Source organism: Mustela nigripes, chromosome 16 (genome assembly GCF_022355385.1).
Source record: "Mustela nigripes isolate SB6536 chromosome 16, MUSNIG.SB6536, whole genome shotgun sequence".
NCBI classification, from domain to species: domain Eukaryota; kingdom Metazoa; phylum Chordata; class Mammalia; order Carnivora; family Mustelidae; genus Mustela; species Mustela nigripes.
This window is the reverse complement of record NC_081572.1, coordinates 47,904,708-47,927,585: the sequence shown is the minus strand read 5'-3', so window position 1 is coordinate 47,927,585 and position 22,878 is coordinate 47,904,708. Positions and strand designations below refer to the sequence as shown.

General features: G+C 49.3%; 1 protein-coding gene across 1 annotated transcript; it reads left to right on the top strand.

Moving 5' to 3' along the window:
• Nucleotides 1-96: 96 nt before the first annotated feature.
• On the top strand, nucleotides 97-22,878 carry GID4 (GID complex subunit 4 homolog). The gene is made up of 6 exons (XM_059378498.1): nucleotides 97-509; nucleotides 5,973-6,032; nucleotides 12,905-13,012; nucleotides 18,247-18,348; nucleotides 19,933-20,063; nucleotides 22,809-22,878. Exons 1-6 carry the CDS (start codon nucleotides 321-323, stop codon nucleotides 22,870-22,872), a joined length of 654 nt encoding a protein of 217 aa, XP_059234481.1. The 5' UTR covers nucleotides 97-320; the 3' UTR covers nucleotides 22,873-22,878.

Sequence of the window (22,878 nt, the reverse complement as noted above, 5' to 3'; positions counted from 1 at the left end):
CCGCCAATGGGTGGAAGCGCCGCGTGAGCCTGTTCCCTCCCCCCCGGCGCGCCTGAGCCAATCGAAAGGGTGGTGTGTGTGCGAGGGCAAGTGGGGAGGGGGACTCAGCTCAGGACAGGGAGGCCCTGCTCGCAGGTCCCGGGGTCCCGGTGGCAGCCGGAGCGCTTGGTCCGCAGGCAGCGGGCGGGTGGTCCCCCCTCCGCCCCCACCCCGCGCGTGCGCGCCCCGGCCCCTCCCTCCCTGCCACCCCCCTCGGCTCCCGCGCGGCGGCGGCGGTTCCTTTCCCCCTCCCCCCAGCCCTGGCTCCGGGGGACCCCGCGATGCCGGTCCGCACCGAGTGTCCCCCGCCGGCCGGTGCCTCGGCCGCTTCCGCGGCCTCGCTCATCCCGCCGCCGCCCATCAACACCCAGCAGCCCGGCGTGGCCACCAGCCTGCTCTACAGCGGCTCCAAGTTCCGCGGCCACCAGAAGAGCAAGGGGAACTCGTACGACGTAGAGGTGGTGCTGCAGGTGAGCGCCGGGCCGGGCCGGCCGGGGCCCGCGGGCCTCCTCGCGGCGCTCACGGGCCGTGCCCGCCCCCGGCTTCTCGAGCCCGCAGCCGCGGACCAGGCCCTCGCCGCCGGGCCTCCTGCACCAGGCGCTTCACCCCTCGGGACCTGCCCAGCTGGTGTCTCACACTCTCCAAGCCCCAGCCCTGACCTGCCCCCTCACACCGGAGCCTGTCGGGAGCAGCTCCTGGCAGACCCTGAACACTGTCCCAGACTCGAAGCCCGTGACCGGCCTGCCTGGGATCCGGAAGCCCCCCCGTGACTGGCCACCCTCAGACCTGAGTCCTTCCTCCCCAGGACCTATCGCCCTGAGATCAGCCCCCCCACCCCCACCCCTCCAGTCCCTCTCAGACCCTGAAGAGCTCTCCACTGGTTTCTCCTGACTTGGGACCCTACCCGAGGCTGGGCCCATGTCAAATTATCTCAGACCTGAGACAGTCCTCCTCCCCTCCCCTTTCCAAAGTTCCAGAGATCCTCAAACCCTGAGGCCCTCCTCCCAGGATTTCTTCCTTGGGAGAGCCTAGTTAGTCCCCTCGGACCCGGCGCACACACCCTCCATTAGCCCCTGAGCGCCCCCCAGCCCACAACTGATTCCTAGCCTCTGGTAATTACTCCCTCAAGACCAGGCACTCACATCCTGGGTGCTGCTGAGTGGAGCTCCTCCAAGTCTATGGGGATCTTGCCTCCTGGCCTCCCTCCCCCCACAGCTGTTCCAGTCTCTTCCTGGCCCAGGCACCCAGCTGCCCCCAGCTGCCCCCAGCCCCAGGCCTCCCGCACTAGGCTTCTCATGGTCCCTGCATTCATTCTTTGGCCACCTCCAGGCCCCTCCCAGTCTCCCCGGCTTGCCTCCCCAGCCCATACCTTCATCTTCCTCCTCCTCCTCGGCTCCAGGGGACCCTCTTTCTGTGTTCTTTTATCTACACAACCAGGGCTTCCTCCTGGTCTCTGATAGCCATGTGCTGGGAATTTGAACTCACCCCGTATTATCTCTCACACTGTATTTCCTTGCTGTCCGTGTACACCTCCCCCCGCCCCCAACAATTTGACCTGGATTTCTAAATACCTGGTGCCAGCCCCTGGTAGCTTTGGAGCGACAGCTTTACCTACTCTGGCCCTTTTCTGCACTTCACCCCTCTCATCCAAGTAGAAACACACTTGACATTTTTTTCTCCAGGCAGCGATCAACAGTAGTTCATACTCCTTTTTCTCTCCCTTCCCCGCAAAACCCCTTCCTTTGTAGCTACCCTTGCCTGCCTCAGGATCCACTTTCCTCCTCCCTTTGCCCCTTTTTTCCTTAGTGTGAGGCCCCACCTCCCAAAGCCCCTTCCCATCTGCCCTCTTGAAAGGCCTTTTACCGAAGCTCTGAGGACCTAGTGTGCCACCTTACTGCTCCCAAGCGTGAGGACAGAACCCAAGATGTGTCTTTGCCTTATGTGCCCTTGGCTCTTTAAAAATAGTAAATTTTGGACAGCCTCTCTTCTGAGCAAGTGGGTGTCCCACCCAAAAGACAGTGCGGCTACATTTTCTTTCTCCTAACCATAGAGCACCATTAACCTCTTTTTTCTTACTGTTTTGGGGGAATCAATAGTTTCATCTTTTTTTGGTGGAGAAAACTGCCTCTTCATTTTAATTGTATCTTTGCTCCATAAACTTAACTTTTTCACGTGAGCCGTGGCATTTGTTATAACTGGAAAACTGTTGTGACTGATTCATTCAGTCTTCATAATTATATGCCTCATGTAGCGACCCCTCCTTTCTTTTGCTTAAAATGTGAGAATTTAGTATAAAGTTAAAGACTTTTTTCTTTATTGTGGGGGCAACATTGTAAAATTCTGGCAGTGAGGTCCTTGGTGTGGGTCGTGTTTGGAATGATCGTGAATTTGTACCGATTGTTTATATTGACGGTTTCTGATGCGGTAGACCAGCAGGGTCGCTAAGTGTCAAAGAGAAGTGGTCTTTGACTTCTTCAGCAGCTTCCCGCTTCTGTCATTCGTGTGTTTCCAACATCCTATCGGGTGCCCATGTCCTTGTGAACCAATAGAAGTGGTGATTGAGTTGTTGCAGGACTGACTGGTCTCAGGGCAGCCCAGAGTAGAAGCCTGGCTCAAACCTCAATAGAATGTCTGCTGGTGGGAGCTGTGGCCATGCCCAGGAATGCCGCCCTACATCTGGATTGGTGAGCTCTTTGTCCATCACTGAGACCGTCAGTGGCCTGTGAATTGGCCCATCGTCGCCCTGGTTTTTCAGCCAGGACCAGTTTCTTGGACTCAACCTTCTTAGAATATACCTCAGCCTCTTTCCTGCTTGCTTGCTTTGTTTCCTAACAGCTTGTTGAGATACAGTTCGCATCTTACGCAACTTGCCCACTGAAGGTGTTCAGGTCAGTAGTTTTAGTGTACTCAGAGTTGGGTAAGCATCCCTGTAACCTAATTTTAGCCCCCTAGAGAAACCTCACCTCCTAGCCATCACATTCCCGAAGATTTGCTTATTCTGGCCATTTCACGTATGTGGAGTCATACACTATGGGACCTTTTGTGTCTAGCTTCTGTTGCCGAGCGTCATGTCCTCAACGTTCACCCAAATTGTAGGATGTGGCCGTGCTTTGTTCCTTTTTATCATTGCATAATAATCCATTGTATGGATATATAGCATTTTGTTGGGCCTTTGGAAACCATTTAACGATGGAATGAACATTGCTGTATGAGCTTTCATGTGGACACCGTCTTCATTCCTCGTGGGAGTGGAATGCTGGGTCCAATAGCAGCTCTGTGCTTACCACTCTGAGGAGCTGCCACACCGATTTCCGAAGTGCCTACTGCAGTTTTCATTCCCACCAGCCCCGCATGAGGGTCCAGTTTCCCCACAGCCTTGCTGACACTTTTAACTTACTGCCGATCTCTTTGATCACAGTCCTGCTAGTGGGTGTGAAGTGGTGTCTCATTGTGGTTTTGATTGGAATCTCCTTAATGACTAACAATGTTGCACATCTTTTCTTGGGCTTTCTGGGGCCTTTCTTTCTTTTTTCCTTCTTTCTTTCCTCTTAATTCTAGTTTAGAGAGTTTCCCAAACCTTCATGAGATTCTGGCTGGGTTTCCCTTGTTGCCATTGTTACTGTAACTACTCTGTTTCTCCTCTGCCATGCAAGGAGCCAAGACCAAAGTGAAGGCCAGGGTCACAGTGAAGGGGTACTAGAAAGAGCAGCTGTTGGACACAGCTGTGCTGTGAGACGCTCTTGCTAAACATTTGCCTTGTTATCTTTCTCATCAAGATGCTGGCCTGGCATTCGGTGTAAGGTCTCTGCATTGTACTGTGTTTGAGTTCACCAACTGTCATCGAGATGAGTTGGGGCAGAATGGGAGGGATACATGGTTGAAAGGAGGCCAAACTGAAATTCTGATTCTTGAGCATGTGATAATCCATGCAAAATGTTAGTCAACTTCCAGTTCGGTTTTTAATCTTATTAGCAGGTATCTTGGCCACCTGATACCCTTTCCAGCAGCTGTGAAACCCCAAAGTGTATTGAATTCAGTGAGAATTGCATATATGAAATTTAAGGCCCCAGGTTAGAGCTGTGTGTCCTTTAAATAAAGTCCTTTGCTGAACCGTGTTAGTCAGATCAACCACTTTAGATCACATCCAAGGCCAACGCCAGCCGATGAGAATATTTCAAGTGCTTTGGCAGTTTTCACATGGGCTACCTTTGTCACGGGGTCCAAACTGTGAGAGCATTTCAGCTTCACTGAAGCCCGTTTGCTTTGGTGCTGACCTCCTCTGGCTGACTGTTCTCATTACAGTTTTTAAGGATTGCTGGAGTATATGATTTACGGTGTAAATGAAAGTAGTTAAGTCTCCAAATCTGAAAAATACCACAAAACTTTCCTAGTTGTTTAAAATGAGACCTCGCTTAACATTAAAATCTACGTGCCAGTGGCATTGTACTTTTGGGTTTGCTTTCTTTCCAGGGGTCTGCTTTTTAAGGGAGCCCAAGTTATCATAAAATGTGAAAATCTGCTTGTTCAGGACGAGTCTGTATAGATTTGGGTGAATTGTACCAGTTCAGGTGCACTAAGCTGTAAGTAAACCATAGCCACCTCAAAATAGTTTAAAGAATGAGTGAACCACAAAAAAAAAAAAAAAAAAAAAAGAATGAGTGAACCTAGCACTTCTGATTATAAGAAACTCGGAGGTGGCTTGGTTCCAGATTGGTCATTCAGGGGCCTCATTCCTTTTCTGTTTCTCCACTGTCATCCTTGGCATTTCCCGGCCTGTTTGTCCTCATGGTCTCTAGATGACTGCCGAGGGCCTGGGTGCTCGTACAGGTACTGCCACTTCCAGGGGAAGACAGAGGGCCTCCTCAAAAGCCAGCATCTTTCCCAGAGGCCCCCCAGGAGACTGACACACATACCTGATTGGTCAGGTCACTCACCCCTAGACTAATGACTCACAAGAGAACAGGGGCATGTGTCTGTCTTGGGTCCATCAGGGCTGACCAAGCCCTGTGGGGCCAGGGTGGGTGCCAGAACAGGATCTGGGCTCTGGCAGCATGGAAAGGTAGGAAATTGGTTGTTGGGTAGGCACCCTGCAGTGTCTCAGCAACCTATAAGTGGTAGTTACTCAGCCTTAAAATCTCCCATGCCTGTTACCCCTGCTCATTGTAGTCTCCCAACTCTTCACCAAGAAATACGGGTGCTCGTCTATGAAATGGACAGAGTGAACACTTAACAATATATTCCCATCTGGGGGTCAGCATTTTGGTTCATAACGGAAATGTTTGCCCAAGCAGTGTTCGTATGAGGTCTTTCCTGACTATGCTTCCCATTTCATAAAGAACTAATGCACAGGGGCGCATGGGTGGCTCAGTCCTTAAGCATCTGAACCTTCATCTCCAGTCATGATCCTGGGGTCCTGGGATCGAGCTCCGCATCTGGCTCCCTGCTCAGCAGGAAGCCTGCTTCTCCCTCTCCCACTCCCCCTGCTTGTGTTCCCTCTCTCTTTGTGTCTCTCTCTCTGTCAGAGAGATTTATTTATTTATAAATAAATAAAATAAAATCTTTTTTAAAAAAACTAATGCAGGATTGTGCTTAGTGTGAGTGTAGGGGAGGAGTACACTCCTGAGACTGGCAGGAGGCCTGTGTGTGTGGGCTCACTGCTCCAGAAAAGCACTTCGGTCTCAAGATACTCATCTTAGGAGGTTGAGAGGGTCCTGGGATCAGCTTCTTTGGTCTGAACAGGCCCATGGGTAGGGCAGACTCCCGAAGGTCTTGAAGGCCGGTGAGCCCTGGCCAAGCTCGGTGGGCACCCACCTCCAGACTTCCCTTAGCCCACCCAGCCTGTGCCCGCAGGACACATGGATTTCCACAGCATCCGCAGCTTGTCCCAGGGGGTTCTCCATTTGTAACTAGACTGTGTGTCCTTTTCCTTCCAGCATGTGGACACGGGGAACTCGTACCTTTGTGGATACCTGAAGATAAAAGGCCTTACTGAGGTAAGCACTCCTTCAAATGAACTAGAACTAGACGGTGGGCTGCATGCCTGGCCTTCTCAGGGTGTGAATGGCCAAGAGCGTGGACCCTGAGGCCCGACTAAAGCTCCCTGTGAAGTTGTACTTCACACACAAAGGATGTAGTTTTGATGTCTCCTGTTGGAAAGTGTACGGATGCACAAATCTTTAAAGTTTATAAAGGAGTCACAGTGTTCCCAACACTATTGAGTTTCTACTTAATCCTTTGGTGGGAAAAAAAAATAGAGTAGGAATATGGCTACCTCTCATCCTAAGTTTAATGGTTTCTTCCAAGCCCGAGGTCTTCAACATTCCTTAAACCCCTTCGCTCACTGGAACAATGTCAAGTGATCACCCAGATCCTAACCCAAGAAGCTACTAGGGAAATGTAGAGGGTTTTCCTTTCTCTGCACCAAACTTTTAAAATCTCAGAACTCCTAGGGATATGGAAAGCAAGAAAGAGCATCCATTCTTTCCCTGCTAGTGAGTCAGCAGGAAGAGAAGGAGGGGACGGAGCCCAGCCGCCAACTCCTCCGTGAGGACCTGGGCCTGACCTGGCTGCCATGGTGTGGGCCTGACCGGTCCTCCCTGTCCGTGGCCCAGCTCCACCAAGCCTTGGGAAGACCTGGAGGGACGTCCTTTCTCTGTCCCTTGCTGGGGCCGTGAGCTTTTGTTTCTCTTTCCTCATCTGTAAAATGAGAATGAAAAATACCCACTCTGCTACCATTGTGGTGAACACAGCACAAGGTTTAGCATTGTCGAATCACCATGCGGACCCGCAACCCATGTGATGGTGCATGTCAACTAGACTGGGTTAGTAAATAGAGTAGGATAGGATAGGATATGGGGTGCCTGGGTGGCTCAGTGGGTTAAAGCATCTGCCTTCGGTTCAGGTTATGATCCCAAGGTCCTGGGATCGAGTCCCACTTCGGGCTCTCTGCTAGGCAGGGAGCCTGCTTCCCTTCCTCTCTCTCTTCCTGTCTCTCTGCCTACCTGTGATCTCTGTCTGTCAAATAAGTAAATAAATAAAATCTTAAAAAAAAAAAAAAAGGATAGGATAAACTAGACCCACTCCATCTACTCTAGGGGCTCATCCTAGGAGGGGAGGAAACAACGTAAGAGCAAGAGGAGGACTCTAACCTGATACAAATGGAGTGATACTAACTAAGGCCCTGAACAACCTTTACCTTGGAACAATTGTTTCTGTCTCTTTGATTCCCTCCGGTCCTCCCCCTTCTCTATTAGAAGTTTGAGAATTTTCTGTGACGTTTGTCATTGGGATGAAAAGGTAACCTGTTCCTCACCTCCAGAAACTTACCCAGTAGAGTAGGGGTAGAAAATGAAGGATTCCAGCCTTTGAATTGAGGGCAGTGGGAAACAGTATGCTCAGCCGGTTGGCAGCCAGGTGTGTCTGCTGAGTGCAGAACGTAAACATTTAGCTTCATGAGGACCCAACAGAATCTGTCCCGTGGAATGCTGCCACGGGCTCTAAACCCAGCCACTATGGTCCTAGGAAGCTGCATGGAAATGTGAGTACCATTAAGAATCATGAAATGGGGACACCTGGATGGCTCAGTTGGTTAAGCGACTGCCTTTGGCTCAGGTCGTGATCCTGGAGTCCCAGGATCAACTCGTGCATTGGGCTCCCTGCTTGGCAGGGAGTCTGCTTCTCCCTCTCACCCTCTTCCTTCTCATGCTCTCTCTCTCTCCCTCAAATAAATAAATAAAATCTTTAAAAAACAAAAAAGAATCCTGAAACGGCATCCCCTAGGAGCAATTCACCCTAACAGAGGGAAACATCTGAGTCATGGGTTGTCAGGTTCTGGGGTGGGGAGCCCTTAGGCTCATGGCTATTGTGGGGAGACCACCCTCCCAGGCCAGTCTGGCAGCCTCATGAGCGCGTGGCCGTCCAGACTGGTCTTCGCCTCGATGAGCAGCAGGCTCGGGTATGGTGCTAACAGCACATTTCATCAGAGGAGGACGGCCGTGCTTCTGAGTTACCTGGGGCCTGCTCACACCTCAGGATTCTTTGGATTTTATCTTCTTTAACCACTTTTTTTTTCTTTTAAAGATTCTATTTACGGAGCACCTGGGTGGCTCAGTGGGTTAAGCCTCTGCCTTCTGCTTGGGTCGTGATCTCAGGGTCCTGGGATCGAGCCCTGCGTCGGGCTCTCTGCTCAGCAGGGAGCCTGCTTCTTCCTCTCTCTGCCTGTGTCTGCCTGCTTGTGATCTCTGTCTGTCAGATAAATAAATAAAATCTTTTTAAAAAAATAAAGATTTTGTTTATTTGACAGAGAGAGGGAGAGAGATCACAAGTAGGCAGAGAGGCAGACGGCGGGGGGAGGGGGGGAGCAGGCTTCCCGCTGAGCAGAGAGCCTGATGCAGGGCTTGATCCCAGGACCCTGAGATCACGATCCTAGCCGAAGGCAGAGGCCTAACCCACTGAGCCACCCAGGTGCCCCTTTAACCACTTTTTTAAGTAGCTGTCCTGAGTCAGCTGACCTACCACACAGTCCACCTATGGAAAAGGTACAGTTCATTGGCCTTTAGTGCAGTCATGGCGCTGAACACCCATCTTTTTTTTTCCTTTTTTAAAAATTTATTTATTTATTTATTTGAGAGGGGGGAGACACAGCGAGCGAGGAAACACAAGCAGGGAGAGTGGGAGAGGGAGAAGCAGGCTTCCCGCTGGGCAAGGAGCCTGACACGGGGCTTAATCCCACGACCCTGGTATTATGACCTGAGCCAAAGGCAGATGTTTAACTGACCGAGCCACCCAGGTGCCCCTGAACAGCTATATTAAATACTTTTTAAATTCTAAAATCCAGGGGCACCTCTGTGGCTCAGTCAGTTAAAAGCATCTACCTTTCACTCAAGTCATGATCCCAGGGTCTTGGGATCAAGCTCCGCATCAGGCTCCCTGCTCAGTGGGGAGCCTGCTTCTCCCTCTGCCTGCCATGTCCCCTGCTTGTGCAGGCTCCCTCCCTCTCTGTCAGATAAATAAATACAATCTTTAAATTCTAAATCCAGTATGTGGTCACTGTATATAATCACTGAAATGCCAAAAAATGGTGGGATTCTCTGAATGACTATTACCTGTATTGTAAAATAGAGCTTTTCAGGTTTGTTTGCTTTTCCATTTATAGTTGTGAAAATATCACATATGTAACTTATTTTAATAAAAGCATTTAAATGGTTGGGTTTTAGCCCTAATCTTCCTTGTGCATACAATATAGAAAGTGAACTCTTTTTTTTTTTTTTTTAAAGATTTTTTATTTATTTATTTGACAGACAGAGATCACAAGTAGGCAGAGAGGCAGGCAGAGAGAGAGGAGGAAGCAGGCTCCCTGCTGAGCAGAGAGCCCGATGTGGGGCTCGATCCCAGGACTCTGGGATCATGACCTGAGCCGAAGGCAGAGGCTCTAACCCACTGAGCCACCAGGCGCCCCTAGAAAGTGAACTCTTAAATTGGAGGTAATTTTTGTCTCTTAGCTACCTCACATTCACAAATGAGCACAGTTTTTATTTTTTTTTTTTTAAAGATTTTATTTATTTGACAGACTGAGATCACAAGTAGGCAGAGAGGCAGACAGAGAAAGGGGGAAGCAGGCTCCTGAGCACAGTTCTTAAACTGTGCTTTCTGGAAGTGAAATCCCAGAATTGTGAAGAATGGGTGTCAGGTAACATTTTCTTGGCAATTCTGAGCCAACCACCAGTGGAGAGAGGGGACATTTCCAGGAAGGGGCCCGCGTCTGGCACAGGGCCTAGGAGCCCAGCCTTCAGGGAGTCATGGGCTAGCCCTACCCTCACTCACTAGATGAATTTGGAAGCTTCTGCTGAGATTGGGCAGACTTGTCTGAACCAAGGAGATAAGTCACACTAACCAAACTCCCCAAGATGGATATATACACAAGAGTGCGCATTTACTCATTTCTGAACTGAGGTACATGCATATTCCAGAGGTTCCCTCTGACCTCGTAGCCAACTGGGTGTTAATCCCCCAGGAAGAGGGTCTACATGGAAAGTCAGAACCATCACCGGAGAGGTTTTGGTCGGCCTGGAATCCATGTGGGGAGTGGTTTGGCCGACCTGAACACCTGACCACAGCTGGACCCCCTGTAGGAAGCCCTTGCCTGCCTTGGGGGTCGGGGGTTGCTGGCTTCGTCTCTTCCTCTCTGAGTCATTTTTTTGATGTCCCTCCTGCAAACAAGAGTTCTTCTTTTGGCTTTAAAGGTTACCGCTGGTCTGGCTCTATGCAAGTGCTTGAATCTCCTGGTCCTACCCTGGGAGACAATTCATCTCTCTGGTAACTTCTGAACCTATTGACTCATTCATCAGGCAGTGTTTCTTTTATTTTAATTCTCAGAGCTTGGGGGTACCTTGCAGTCCCCTTGATACATGGCCCGAAATGTTTCCAGCGCAGAATTAGTTCATTAGGAAAACATGCAGTTGGGCCATAAGTATCTTCTTTGTACTGCAAGATGACCACTTTATCATTTTTCCTTTCTGTCTTTTTTTGTGGAAGCTTAAAAAAAAATGTTAAAGCTCAAACCTCAGAAAATCCACACATGTAGCTTTCCATTTAAAATCTCAAGTCAGGGGGCACCTGCGTGGCTCAATGGGTTAAAGCCTCTGCCTTCGGCTCAGGTCATGGTCCCAGGGTCCTGGGAGCCTGCTTTCTCCTCTCTCTCTGCCTGCTTCTCTTGCCTACTTGTGATCTCTGTCTGTTAAATAAATAAATAAAATCTTTAAAAAAAAAAAAAAAAAACCTCAAGTCATGTACTAACTGATCCAGAACTTTCTCTCTTAGTAGATCTCCCTAAAACAGATAAGCATGATTTAGTTTATACTTTTATTTTATTTATTTAAAGATTTTATCTATTAGAGAGTGAGAGAGAGCACAAACAGCGGGATGGGCAGAGAGAGAGAGAGAAGCAGACTCCTCGTTGAGCAGGTTTGACCTGACCTGAGTAGATGCTTAACTGATGGAGCCACCCAGGCACCCCTTTATTTATTTATTTATTTATTTTTAGATTTTATTTATTTATTTGACAGAGAGAGATCACAAGTAGGCAGAGAGGCAGGCAGTGAGAGAGAGGAGGAAGCAAGCTCCCCACTGAGCAGAGAGCTCGATGTGGGACTCGACCCCAGGACCCCCAGATCATGACCTGAGCCGAAGGCAGAGGCTTAACCCACTGAGCCACCCAGGAGCCCTTATTTTTTTTTTTTAAAGATTTTTTTTTTAAGATTTTTATTTATTTATTTGATGGAGAGAGAGATCACAAGTAGGCAGAGAGGCAGACTGAGAGAGAGAGAGAGAAGCAGGCTCCCTGCTGAGCAGAGAGCCTGATGCGAGGCTCGATCTCAGGACCCTGGGATCATGACTGGAGCTGAAGGCAGAGGCTTTAACCCACTGAGCCTCCCAGGCAACCCTGGAAACCTAATTTTAAAGGTATAAACTAGTGGCATCTGGCTGGCTCCGTTGGTAGAACATGTGATTCTTGCTCTCAGGGTTATGAGGTCAAGCCCCATGTTGGGTGTCCAGATTACTTAAAAATAAAATCCTTAAAAATAAATAAATAGAGGCACCTGGGTGGCTCAGTGGGTTAAAGCCTCTGCCTTCGGCTCAGGTCATGATCCCGGGGTCCTGGGATCGAGTCCCACATCGAGCTCTCTGCTCAGTGGGGAGCCTGCTTCCCTCTCTCTCTCTGCCTGCCTCTCTGCCTACTTCTGATTTCTGTCAGTCAAATAAATAAATAAAATCTTAAAAAACAAAATTAAAAAAAAATTTAAAAAGATTTTACTTGTTTATTTGACAGAGACAGAAAGGCAGGCAGAGGGAGAAGGAGACTTCCTACTGAGCAGGGATCCTGCTGTGGGATTCAATCCCAGGGCCCTAGGGTCATAACCTGAGCCGATCGAGCCACCCAGGCACCCCACAGATTTATTTTAAACACGTGTAGGTGTCTGATGCAGAATAAGAGGGGCCTACCTAGGGTCTGGAGAAGAAAGTGGGACCTTTGTGGTCCCCGGGACATTAGGACTGTAATCCATGGCTTGCCGGGCCAGTGACCATCATTACCACGTTTCCAGGAAACACCAGGGCCTGGCAGGCTGGGCCGAGGGGTTGCCTGGTTGGTTGGTCAGTTGGTTGCTTTTTCATAAATGCAGAGAAATGGTGGACTTCTAATAGTGTGAACTTTTTCTTCCATTAGTTTTTTTCAAAATCTTGGGTGCCCCCTTATTAGCAGGTGACCAAATAGCAAATAAAATTCATGGGAGTATTCTAAGCACCCGGTTAGGATGACAGCTTATTTTTTTCCCCATGGTATTTGTTTCTGTTGTTGTGATTTTCCATCACAGACATAATTTACATGTATTTTCCTTAGAGTGGATGGTCTTAGTTCATATGATAGAATTAAATGTACCCTAATATACCAAAGTATTCTGCAGGAAAACAAAACAAAACACCCACCCCTGGAATCCTGAAGAGTGGAAAGTAAATTCCTGGCAAAGTAAATTCTACTTAGTTACTATCTGCTTTGTATTCTAGAACACTCGTAATGCACTCATCCAAAATTCTTTTCTGAGGGAGCAGCATGTAACAAGTGAAGTCGAAGGAGGGTTCTTCACTTCTGGCAAACTCCATAAAGTCCAGAAGGCTCTCTGGGCACCCAGGTCACGTTGATGCTGCTGCCATTGACAGTTCGTTGGACTGACCCAAAGGTCATTGTTTAGCAGTGTGATCATTTTGTCAAAGTCCTGGGAATAAGTTAAAGTCAGGTTGATGTTTTCCTTTGGGAAAGGTAAAAACTCCTGTTTGAGACCTTATTCTGATACTTGGGTTTTTACCATAGGAGTATCCAACCCTTACGACCTTCTTTGAAGGAGAAATAATCAGCAAAAAACACCCTTTCTTAACGCGGAAGTGGGATGCAGACGAGGATGTGGATCGGAAACACTGGGTGAGTAGGTCTTTGGTTTCCTTGGGGCCCCCCAAGCTCTGCTGGAAAGTCAAGGAACTTAGCTCTCTGGGTCTTATCATTGTCCCCCGTCCTGTCTGCCTGTACACCATTCCTTTCTCATCCCCTGTATGTGGGGAGCCCTGGGAGACACAGAGCAATGGCCTTTGTCTTTGGGGTTAGTGTGAGGTAGAGATGCAGTTTCTAGAAAGCTGCTTCTCCACTGGCATCTCCGTGTGGGGAGAGCCCTGGCGGTGGGGGGGCAGGGTTCTTACCCAGCTCCAGACCGACACGCACGGTCACAACCTCAGCATCATCAGGATGCCACTGGAAACTCCAGTGCCCCCACTTCTGACTGTCCCGTGTGGGGTGTGTTCTGACTCACCATTATTGAACATTTTGAGACAACTTAGAGTCACCGTGTGCAGGTCTTTTCGTTGGCTTTCATACAAGTTTATGCCTTCAAAAATCCATTTCCCAGCCTGTCGTAATAGCCTTCTGGCTTCGTTGACCATGGCCATGGTGCATTTTGGTTTATTTTATTATTGCTTTTTTAGTTTTTAGTTTTTTGAGATTTTATCTGTAAGTAATCTCTGCACCCAATGTGGGGCTCGAACCTACAGCCCTGAGATCAAGAGCCGCACGCCCCACCAAAGAGCCAGCCAAGCGCTCCAGTGAATTTTGGTTTAACACTGAGGAAGTCCAATGTGCTCACCCTCTAAACCCACCCAGAGTGATTGAGTCTGTAATGAAAACTCTAGAACGCCTCAGGCTTCCCACTGCACCTCTCACCTGGCCTGTCCGAGCTCTCTCCTGATTCCAACATGATAGTCCTTGGACAGGACTCCCTACCACAGACCCTCGTCCAAGTTAACATCACTGTAGGTTGAGCTTTTAGAACCATTTTTGGTAAGTTACATGTTTTACCTGTTGTCACAAATAGACACTGAAAGTCAGTCCTTTGTGTGTGTGCAACACGAGGGAATGAACAAGAGGGAATTGGGGAGCCTGAGCGGTGCGCGTGGAGCCGGCATCAGGAACAGAGTTGGAGGGGCTCCCCGCTGCTGTCTGGTCCCAGCCTGCCCGATGCGGGCTCTTCCGTGCTGCTTGAGGCCTCATGAGATGGGTCCCTTCTCTCTCGGACAGCCCCGGCGGGAAGGCTCTTCCTTGTACTGAGCCACAGCCTATCTCCCGTCCAACCCGGGTTTTCCATCTGAAATCAGTTCTGCCAAAAAGGCGAGGTCTTTGAGACTCAAAGTCAGTTTAAGTGAAAAGTCAGTTTAAGCTAGGTCTGTGGCAATTTAACTACCTGGAAACCAGTTGTTAGTGTGCCAGACTTCCACTAGAACACTGGAAAATATCTGGATCTCCTTCGTTAGGCTGAACTGATGTATTTTAAGTGACATGGGGACGAAGAAGGCCGCCCTTGGTATGTTAGGATGAGGAGCCTCTGGGCCCTTCCTCACCCAGCAGTCTGGGCACCTTTGCAGTACTCCATTTCCTGTACCTTTCCCAGCCCACGCTGGTGTCCCAGTGTCCCATGTGGGATCCCCGTGTGTCAGGGCTTGGCCAGTGGCTGACAGAGGTGTGCCCCAGAGACATGGCGGGCTCCGTTCCTTTCCAGACCACCGCAATAAAGTGACTTGCAGTAAAGTGAGTCAAATGAAATCGTTTTGTTTTCCCAGTGGATATAACACTTACACTTACGTGATACTATAGCCTGTGAATGGCACAATAGCATTAGGTCTAAAACAACAGTGTACACACCTTAATTTAAAAAAAACTCAAAGACTGAGAAACGCTCAGCATCCTCTAAGCTTTTCGCAAATCCTAATCTTTTTGCTGGTGGAGGGTCTCGCCTCAGTGTTGATGGCTGCTGACTGGCAGCGGGGTGCTTGCCGAAGGTTCGGGTGGCTCTGGCCATTTCTCCAAACAAGAAAACAATGAAGTTGACCACCGTCATGGGGGCTCTTCCTTTTGTGGATGATTTCTCTGTGGCCCTGGATGCTGTTCGATAGCATTTTATCCACCATGGAACTTCCTTCCAGACTGGAGTCCATCCTCTCAACCCCTGCTGCTGCTTTACCAGCTAAGTTCATGTCATATTCTAAGTCCTTTGTTGTTGTTTTAAGAGTCTTCACAGCATCTTCACCAGGAGTAGATTCAATCTCAGGAAACCACGTTCTTGGCTCCTCCAGGAGAAGTAGCTCCTCTGTTCAAGTTCCATCATGAGCTCGCAGCCACTCAGGCCCATCTTCAGGCTCCGCTTCTGCTTCTGGTTCTCTTGCTGTTGCCGCCACATCTGTAGTGACTGCCCCCACTGAAGTTTCGAAGCCTCACAGTCACCTGTAGGGTTGGAATCTGCTTCTTCCAAACTCCTGTACTGATATTTTGAACTCTTCCTGTGAGTCACAAAGGTTCTTAATGGTATCCAGAATGGTGGATCCTTTCCAGAAGGTCTTCAGTTTACTTTGCACAGATCCGTCAGAGGAATCACTCTCTGTGCAGCTAGGGCCTTCTGAAGTCTATTTCTTAAATAAAAAGCCTTGAAAGTTGAAATGAAATGAGCTCTTGCTCCACAGGCCGCAGAGTGGGTGCTGTGTTAGCAGACCTGAACACAGTGGAAGTCTCACCATCCGTCGCCATCGGAGCTCTTGGGTGACCCGGTGCCTTGTTGAGCAGCAGTAATATTTTGAAATCTTTTTTTTGTCTGAGCAGGAGGTATGAACATTCAGCTTAAAATATTCAGTAAACCATGTTGTAAACAGACGTGTTGTCATCCATGCTTTGTTCCCTTTCTAGAGCACAGGCAGAGTAGACTTAGCATGACTTGTAAGGGTCGTAGGGTTCTCGGAATGGCCCGCAGCGTCAGCTTAACTTGAAGTCACCAGCTGCCTCAGCCCCGGGCAGGAGAGTCGCCCTCACCTTCGACACTCTAAAGCCGGGTGTTGGCTGCTCTCCAGCCATGATAGTCCTGGATGGCGTCTCCACCGACAGAAAGCAATTTCGTCTATGTTCAGAGTCTGTTACTTAGTGTGGTTGTTTAGTGTAGTGTATTAGCTTAATGAGGGTCTGGAATCTTCTGGAGAACTTGCTGCAGCCTCTCCGTCAGCGCATGCTGCTTCAGCCTGCCCATCTGTGGTACGCAGACAACGCTGTTCCTCAGTCCTCCTGAACCAGCCTTCGCCAGCTTCAGCCTCTCCCACCGCTTCCTCACCTCCCAGCCTTCCCCGAACTGAAGGGAGTCACGGCCTTGCTCTGGGTTAGGCTTGGGCTGAAGCCAGTGTTGGTGCTGGGTTGGCCTTCTCTCCAGACCACTAAACGGCTTTGTTATCATTCATCTGTTCCCTCTAAGGCCCTTCTCATGTCCTTCTAGAACTTTCCCTTTGTGTTCATGACTTGGCTTACTGGTGCAAGAGGCCTAGCCGTCCGCCTGTCTCAGCTTCTGAGATGCTCAGTCATTTCTAGCCTTTGATTTTAAGTAAGAGACATGCAACTCCTCCTTTCTCTTGAACACTTGGGGGCTGTGGTAAGATTATTAATTGGCCTCATTTCAATATTGTTGTGTCTCAGGGAAGAGGGAAGCCTTAGGAGACAGGGAGAGAGATGGGGGAATGGCCAATCAGTGGAAGAGTCAGAACACATGCATTTATCGATGAAGTTTGCTGTCTTATTTGGGGGAAGTTGGTAATACCCTAAAACAATTCCATTAGTAACATCAAAGATCACTCATCACAGATCAGAGTAATGAAAAAGTTTGAAATGTTGCAAGGATCACCAAAATGTGACACACAGGCACAAAGGAAGCAAATGCTGTTGGAAAAATTGTACTAACTGACTTACTCAACACAGGGTTGCCACGAACTTTCAATTTATTAAAAAAAAAAAAAAAGCACCATCTGGGGCACCTGGGTGGGTCAGTTGGTTAAGCATCCAACTCTTGGTTTCCATTCAGGTCATGATCTCAGGGTCATGAGATGGAGCTCTGCATTGGGTTCTGCGCTCAGCGTGGAGTCTGCTCGAGTTTCTCTCTTCCTCACCTTCTCCCTACCGCTAATAAATCTTTTTTTAAAAATGCAGTATCTCCAAAGAGCAATGAAGTAAAGTTCAGTAAAACCAGGACCGCCTGTCAATTGGAATCAGAGACCTTGTTTTTCACCCTCAAGTTTTCCTGATACTTGAAGTCGGTATCACGGTGGTGCCCTAAAGTCAAGATTCCATATACTTAATCCAGTTAGAATAGAAATACACATGTCGGGGCGCCTGGGTGGCTCAGTCCTTGAACGTCTGCCTTGGGCTTAGGTTATGATCCCAGGGTCCTGGGATTGAGTCCCCCATCAGGCTCCCTGCTCAGCGGGAAGCCTGCTTCTCCCTCTCCCACTCCTCCGCTTGTGTTCCCTCTCTCTGTGTCTTTCTCTGTCAAATAAATAACATCTTTAAAAAAAAAAAAAAAAGAAAAGAAAAGAAAAAGAAATATACGTGTCACAAATTCTGTATCTTAAATCTTATTTTAGGTATTTTCTCATAAAATGAATGCATATTTATTTTTAAATATTTGAGTAAATAGATAAGGAGAAGGAAAAAAATCATCTATAACAACAATACCCGAAGTTAAAACAAGTATTAACCTTCTTTTTTCTTTTCTTTTTTTTTTCTTTTACAAAAATAGGATCATGAGACACAGTTTCGTAGCCTATTTCTAGTCTCCACTTTTAAAAGGACTTAACATATATTACCCACTTCCTGTTTCTACTTCACTGGCTGGCCCCAAGCCACGTTCCTGTGTCAGAGGACCCCGCTTTAGTAAAGCCCTTTTCTGCCTTCGGGGTGACGTGCTGGCTCTAAGTTGTTCTGCGTGGCTCGTGTTGATTGACTAGGAGATCTTCCTGCCAGTCCTTCCTGGCTTTGCTTGTGGTAAGGTGTCCTGAGAAAAGGCCCCCTGGAATCACATTCCTTCCCAACTCAGGGGGCCTTTCCTCAGACTGCATTAACTAGGCAGGTGTCACGCCCTGGTGCCTTGGCAGGGAGCGGTGAGGGGGTGGGTGGATCAGGCCTGAGTTCACGGATGGGGACCTCAGGCTCCCTTCCCCCATCCTCCACCTTTGCTGCTCTGTGGGCACATCCAGCCGCCACATCACGCCTTTGCGAAGGCGTTCGCTGCTGGGCGCAGGAGGACAGTTGTGACACTGGCCTCCCCCTCCGCCCATCAGTCCTCATGCTCAATTTTTTGTTTTCAGGGCAAGTTTCTGGCTTTTTATCAGTATGCAAAATCATTTAATTCCGATGACTTTGATTATGAAGAGCTGAAGAATGGGGATTATGTCTTCATGAGGTGGAAGGTAAGGTCCCAGGCCAGCCAGAGCCTGCACCACACCCAGCGCCCCATCTGCTCCCCGAGTCTGTGCTCATGACCACTTGTCTCCGTGTAGTGCCTTTACATGCTCACAAAAGTGGGCACGGCTCCAGGCCACACTGGCCAGCTGCCGCCATGCCCCGCGGTTTGTCTTTGGTAACACCATTCGGTGGTTTAGCAGATGAATTCATGCTTGGGGGGAGGGGGTGATCGGCCCTCAGCACCCTTGACTCTCCAGGTTGAGTCATCCCTGGTGTTCTCGGGAGACCCAGAGTCCTTCCCCGTCACTGCCTGCTCTCAGTCGCGAACCCGCCTAAGTGACTGTTCCCTCATCACGTCCTAGCCAAGCTTCAGTGCGCTCTCAGCTTGCCTGCTTCCCTCCAGCAGGAAATGAGGGACCAGGAATGGAATTTGGGTTTTCCACTCTCACAAGCCCTCAGAGAGCTCCATCTGGCTGGACTCGAGAGATTGGCTTTGGGCTGACACGTCTTTTGTGTTCTCTTTTGATAGCCTGGGATTTACTGCGTTCCAGCCACAGGCTGGCAAAATCGTGAAGCGGGTTTGTGAAATCACTTTATGAGCGGACACCTGCTTCCAACCCCTGGTTCCCAGTCTGTAGGAGAAAGTGGTTTTATCTTGAAATCTTGCCAGCTTCTGTACAGGCAAATCATTGAGTATTATTCCCAATCTTTAGTTCGTACAGCTAAGAATTTGGGGAGGGGGGCGGGTGCTGTCCCTTCTTACACAGACACGAGCCAAGTGCAAAGGGTAAAAGCCCAGTGTGCCCTCGTGAGCTTGCTGTCTGGTGGGAACTGTGCCAGCAAATAAAGCACTAAAGGAAGTATCTTGCAAGGTTCTAATTTTAAAATTAATTTTTAAAAACTAGCATTTCAGAGGTTGAGGAAAGGGATGGAGAGAGTCTTTAAAAAAATATTTTTAAAAAACCCAGTGTAGTTGTTTGGTCTCCAAAGACCTTCTCAGTGTGACTTGCTGTGGGCTTTCGGTAGACCTCCTGGGACCCTAAGGCCACTGACCTCATCTTGCTGGGAGAGTAGGTCCCCGGATCTGGCTTTTCAGCTTGGCTATGGGAGATCACAGGCTCACCTCTTCCCAAGGTGCCCAAGCAAGAACAGTACCCTTCTGATGGCCGTGGGTGTCGGGCTTTTTGAGGGGGTGTTACGCGAGCAAGTGGTGATTGATCTGCCCTCAGAAAGCAGAGGTGATCAGGAGCCTAGCACCAGTTCCCGGGGTGAGCCAGAAACCTCCTCTTCCCGGCTCATTCTGTCAGTGGGTTCTGACACATACGTGGGTATCCAGGCATTTCCAAGATGCGTGGACTCTAGAGCCCTCTCTTCATTGCTGATATCAGTGAGCTCAAGACACAGGCTACTGTGTTAGTATCTAGAATGCTGTTGACAGATCGGGTTGAAGTGCAGATGTTCACCATTGTCCAGCAAGTCGGGGCAAGGCCATGTGACACTGAGCCTGAGAACCACCTAAAAGCTAATGGGGAGTTCCAGACGCGGCTGGAGCACACCGTCTGTTACTGACCTCCTCCATCTGTGTGCAGGAGCAGTTCCTGGTCCCAGACCACACGATCAAAGACATCAGCGGCGCTTCCTTTGCCGGGTTCTATTACATCTGCTTCCAGAAGTCGGCAGCCTCCATAGAGGGCTACTATTACCATAGGAGTTCAGAATGGTAAGGTACCCCAGAGGCGAAAGGGGCAGCTTGCCGCTGTCCCTCACCCCGGGTTCTCCCTTCGCTTGCCGAGTCCGAAACCCTCTCCATCTGTTTCTGCGTAGCTTCTGTGCTCTGTCTGCATGTGGGGGCCTCTTTGAATGATCTCAGTTGCTCGTGGAGGGACTCCTATCCCTAACCACAGAGCAGAGTAAATCTCAGGGTGCTCGCTGAAGAAACTCACTGCTCAGAGCTTTCAGGCACTTCTGTTATCAGCAGCATTTCTCCAAACCTTGGCCACTCTCGTATGTTCTCCCAAATTGAATCAGTAACGAAACCGTAGGTTCCAGCTACGGATAGGGTGAGTTTTACTGTTAGCAGCCTTTCTGGTTTTGGGGTCACGGTCCTCACATGCTGGCCCCATGCCCTCTGGTCTCAGTCTGGTGACCGAGGGGTCCCCATGGGAGTTGGCGGTCCTGCCCCGTGTTTCGTCTGAGGTGAGAGGTGGAGTGCCACCTCAAGTGCTGGCTCTGGTCCCCTTTCTGGGGACTCTCCTGACCCATTGCTGCTGCTCCAAGCACCTTGCTGGACCTGAAGAAGGAACCTGGTCGCAAAATACCTGATTTCCTCTCCGAATGTAGGAGCACTGTATCCCCTTCCAAATGTTTCCCGCTTCGGCGACTTGCGAGTGATGTCTCTCGCTGGCTTGACTCAGGCTCCTTGTTCAGTGGCAGCAAAATGAGATCTGCAAATCAGTGCCCCAATTACCAGGGTTTCAGTAATTGCCCTGTTTTCAAAGGAGTTTTTCAAACCTGTTACAGCCTTTTTAAAGTAATAGCTCGATGGAGAGAATTCACATACCATACAATGTACTTACTGAAAGCGTGCAATGCGGTTGTCCTGAATGTTCCCAGTTGTGCAGCCATCACTCCCACCACCGCAACCAGAAACCCTATGCCCCTTATCCCTCAGCCTCGAGTCCCCATCTCCTCCTAACCCGAGGCAGCCACTGACCATCTTTCCATACAGACACGCCTGTTCCCGACATTTTCTGTAAAGGGAGTCTCATACACATGACGAACCGGCCTTCGTGTCTGGCTTCCTACACCCAGCCTGGTGCTCAAAGCTTCGGCCATGTGGCAGCATGGGTCAGCCCTTCATTTTAACTGCTAGATAATTTTCCGTGGTACGGATGGACAGCAGCCCCTCATCTGCAGTTTTGCCTTCCGTGGTTTCAGTTATCTGCAGTTAGCACAGTCCAGAGGCAGATGGTGGTCAGTGGTCATGTGCCTGCTAACTTTCATCCATAATATTGTTATAACTTCTATTATTAGTTGTTCATCCCTTACTGTGCCTGACTTAATAAATTGTACTTTACCATAGGTTTCTGTACAAGGAAACAGCATACGTAGGATCCAGTACTATGCACAGTTTCTGGTATCCACTGAGGAATGTATCCTCCCAGATAAGGAGGGGAATGCTGTACCACATTTTACTTCTCCGTTCATCGGTTGCAGGGTTGTTTCCCCCTTCTGCCTGCTGTGACTAATGCTGCTAAGTGTATAAGTATCTGTTTGAGTTTCTGTTTGAATTTCTGCTCTCAATTCCTTCGGGCATAGACCCGGGAATGGAATTGCTGGGTCATACGGTAATTCCCTGACTTTTGAAGGAACCACCAAAGCGTGTGACGCACTGGGTTCCAGTTTCTCCACGTCCTCCCCAACGCTTGTTATGATGTCTTTACGATTATTGCTGTCCTAGTGGGTATGAAGTGGGGTCTTGTGATTTGGATTCATATATTCTGATAGCTAATGCATGAGTGTTTCCTCATTTTTGGTTTTTTTTTTTTTTTTGGTGAGAAATAAACTGCTTTTTCCCATGCTCCTCCTCACTCCCATGTGAAACAAGAAAGGGGAGAGCTAGCATCTACCCTGTCAACTCTGATTGTCCCCTGGGGGTTATCATCCCCATGTGCGGATTGTCCCAGCCTCTGTTTCTCCTTCATCTGCTTAACTCCTTGGAGCACCTACCAGTGAGGCGAAAACAAATACCTCAGAACTCTGATGTTCTCAAAGCCTCATAGCCATGTCTAGGAAGGCAAGAAAATGCAGTGAATGGTAACATAGGCTTTGGGGTTGGCTGGGAAGTCCCTGTATTCCGTGAACAGTCATGGGGTGTGCCTCTGCTCCCCATGAGGCCCTGAGGCTGGTCCAGCCCAATGTTCCTGGAGAGGATGAGTGCTGGACAACAGAAAGAGGCAGAGTGGAGGTCAGGGATGAGGCTCAGAGCTTGTCTGCCTCTCCTTTTTTTTAAGATTTTATTTATTTATTTGACAGACAGAGATCACAAGTAGGCAGAGAGGCAGGCAGAGGGGGCGGGAAGCAGGCTCCCTGCCAAGCAGAGAGCCCGATGTGGGGCTCAATCCCAGGACCCTGAGATCATGTCCTGATCCAAAGGCAGAGGCTTAACCCACTCGGCCACCCAGGTGCCCCCCGCCTCTCCTTTCATAAGAGGTACCCTAACTGCTTCGTGGTCAGAGCACGAGACCTAGAAGCAGCTTCTCATAGGTAGAGCTCAGGAGAATGAACCAAAGAAACAGAAAGAGAACCAAACTTGGTGCGGCCGCTAAGCTCTGTGATGCGTCTGCCTTCTGGTTCCAGCTTGGGGCCTGCCGGGCGCTCTGGTGGTGGGGAGGGGGTTCCGCACCTCTGTTCTGTCTTCAGGCTGCTTAGACCACCTCCATTTCTCTCTCTCCCCGCACTGCAGGTATCAGTCTCTCAATCTAACTCACGTTCCTGAACACAGCGCACCCATCTACGAGTTCCGGTGACAGCGG

Excerpts from the sequence above, each read along its gene's own strand:
- GID4 (XM_059378498.1), top strand. The coding sequence starts at position 321 with ATGCCGGTCCGCACCGAGTGTCCCCCGCCGGCCGGTGCCTCGGCCGCT. Across the intron at positions 510-5,972 it reads ACGTAGAGGTGGTGCTGCAG|CATGTGGACACGGGGAACTC; the intron begins GTGAGCGCCGGG and ends TTTTCCTTCCAG. Across the intron at positions 13,013-18,246 it reads ATGTGGATCGGAAACACTGG|GGCAAGTTTCTGGCTTTTTA; the intron begins GTGAGTAGGTCT and ends TTTTGTTTTCAG.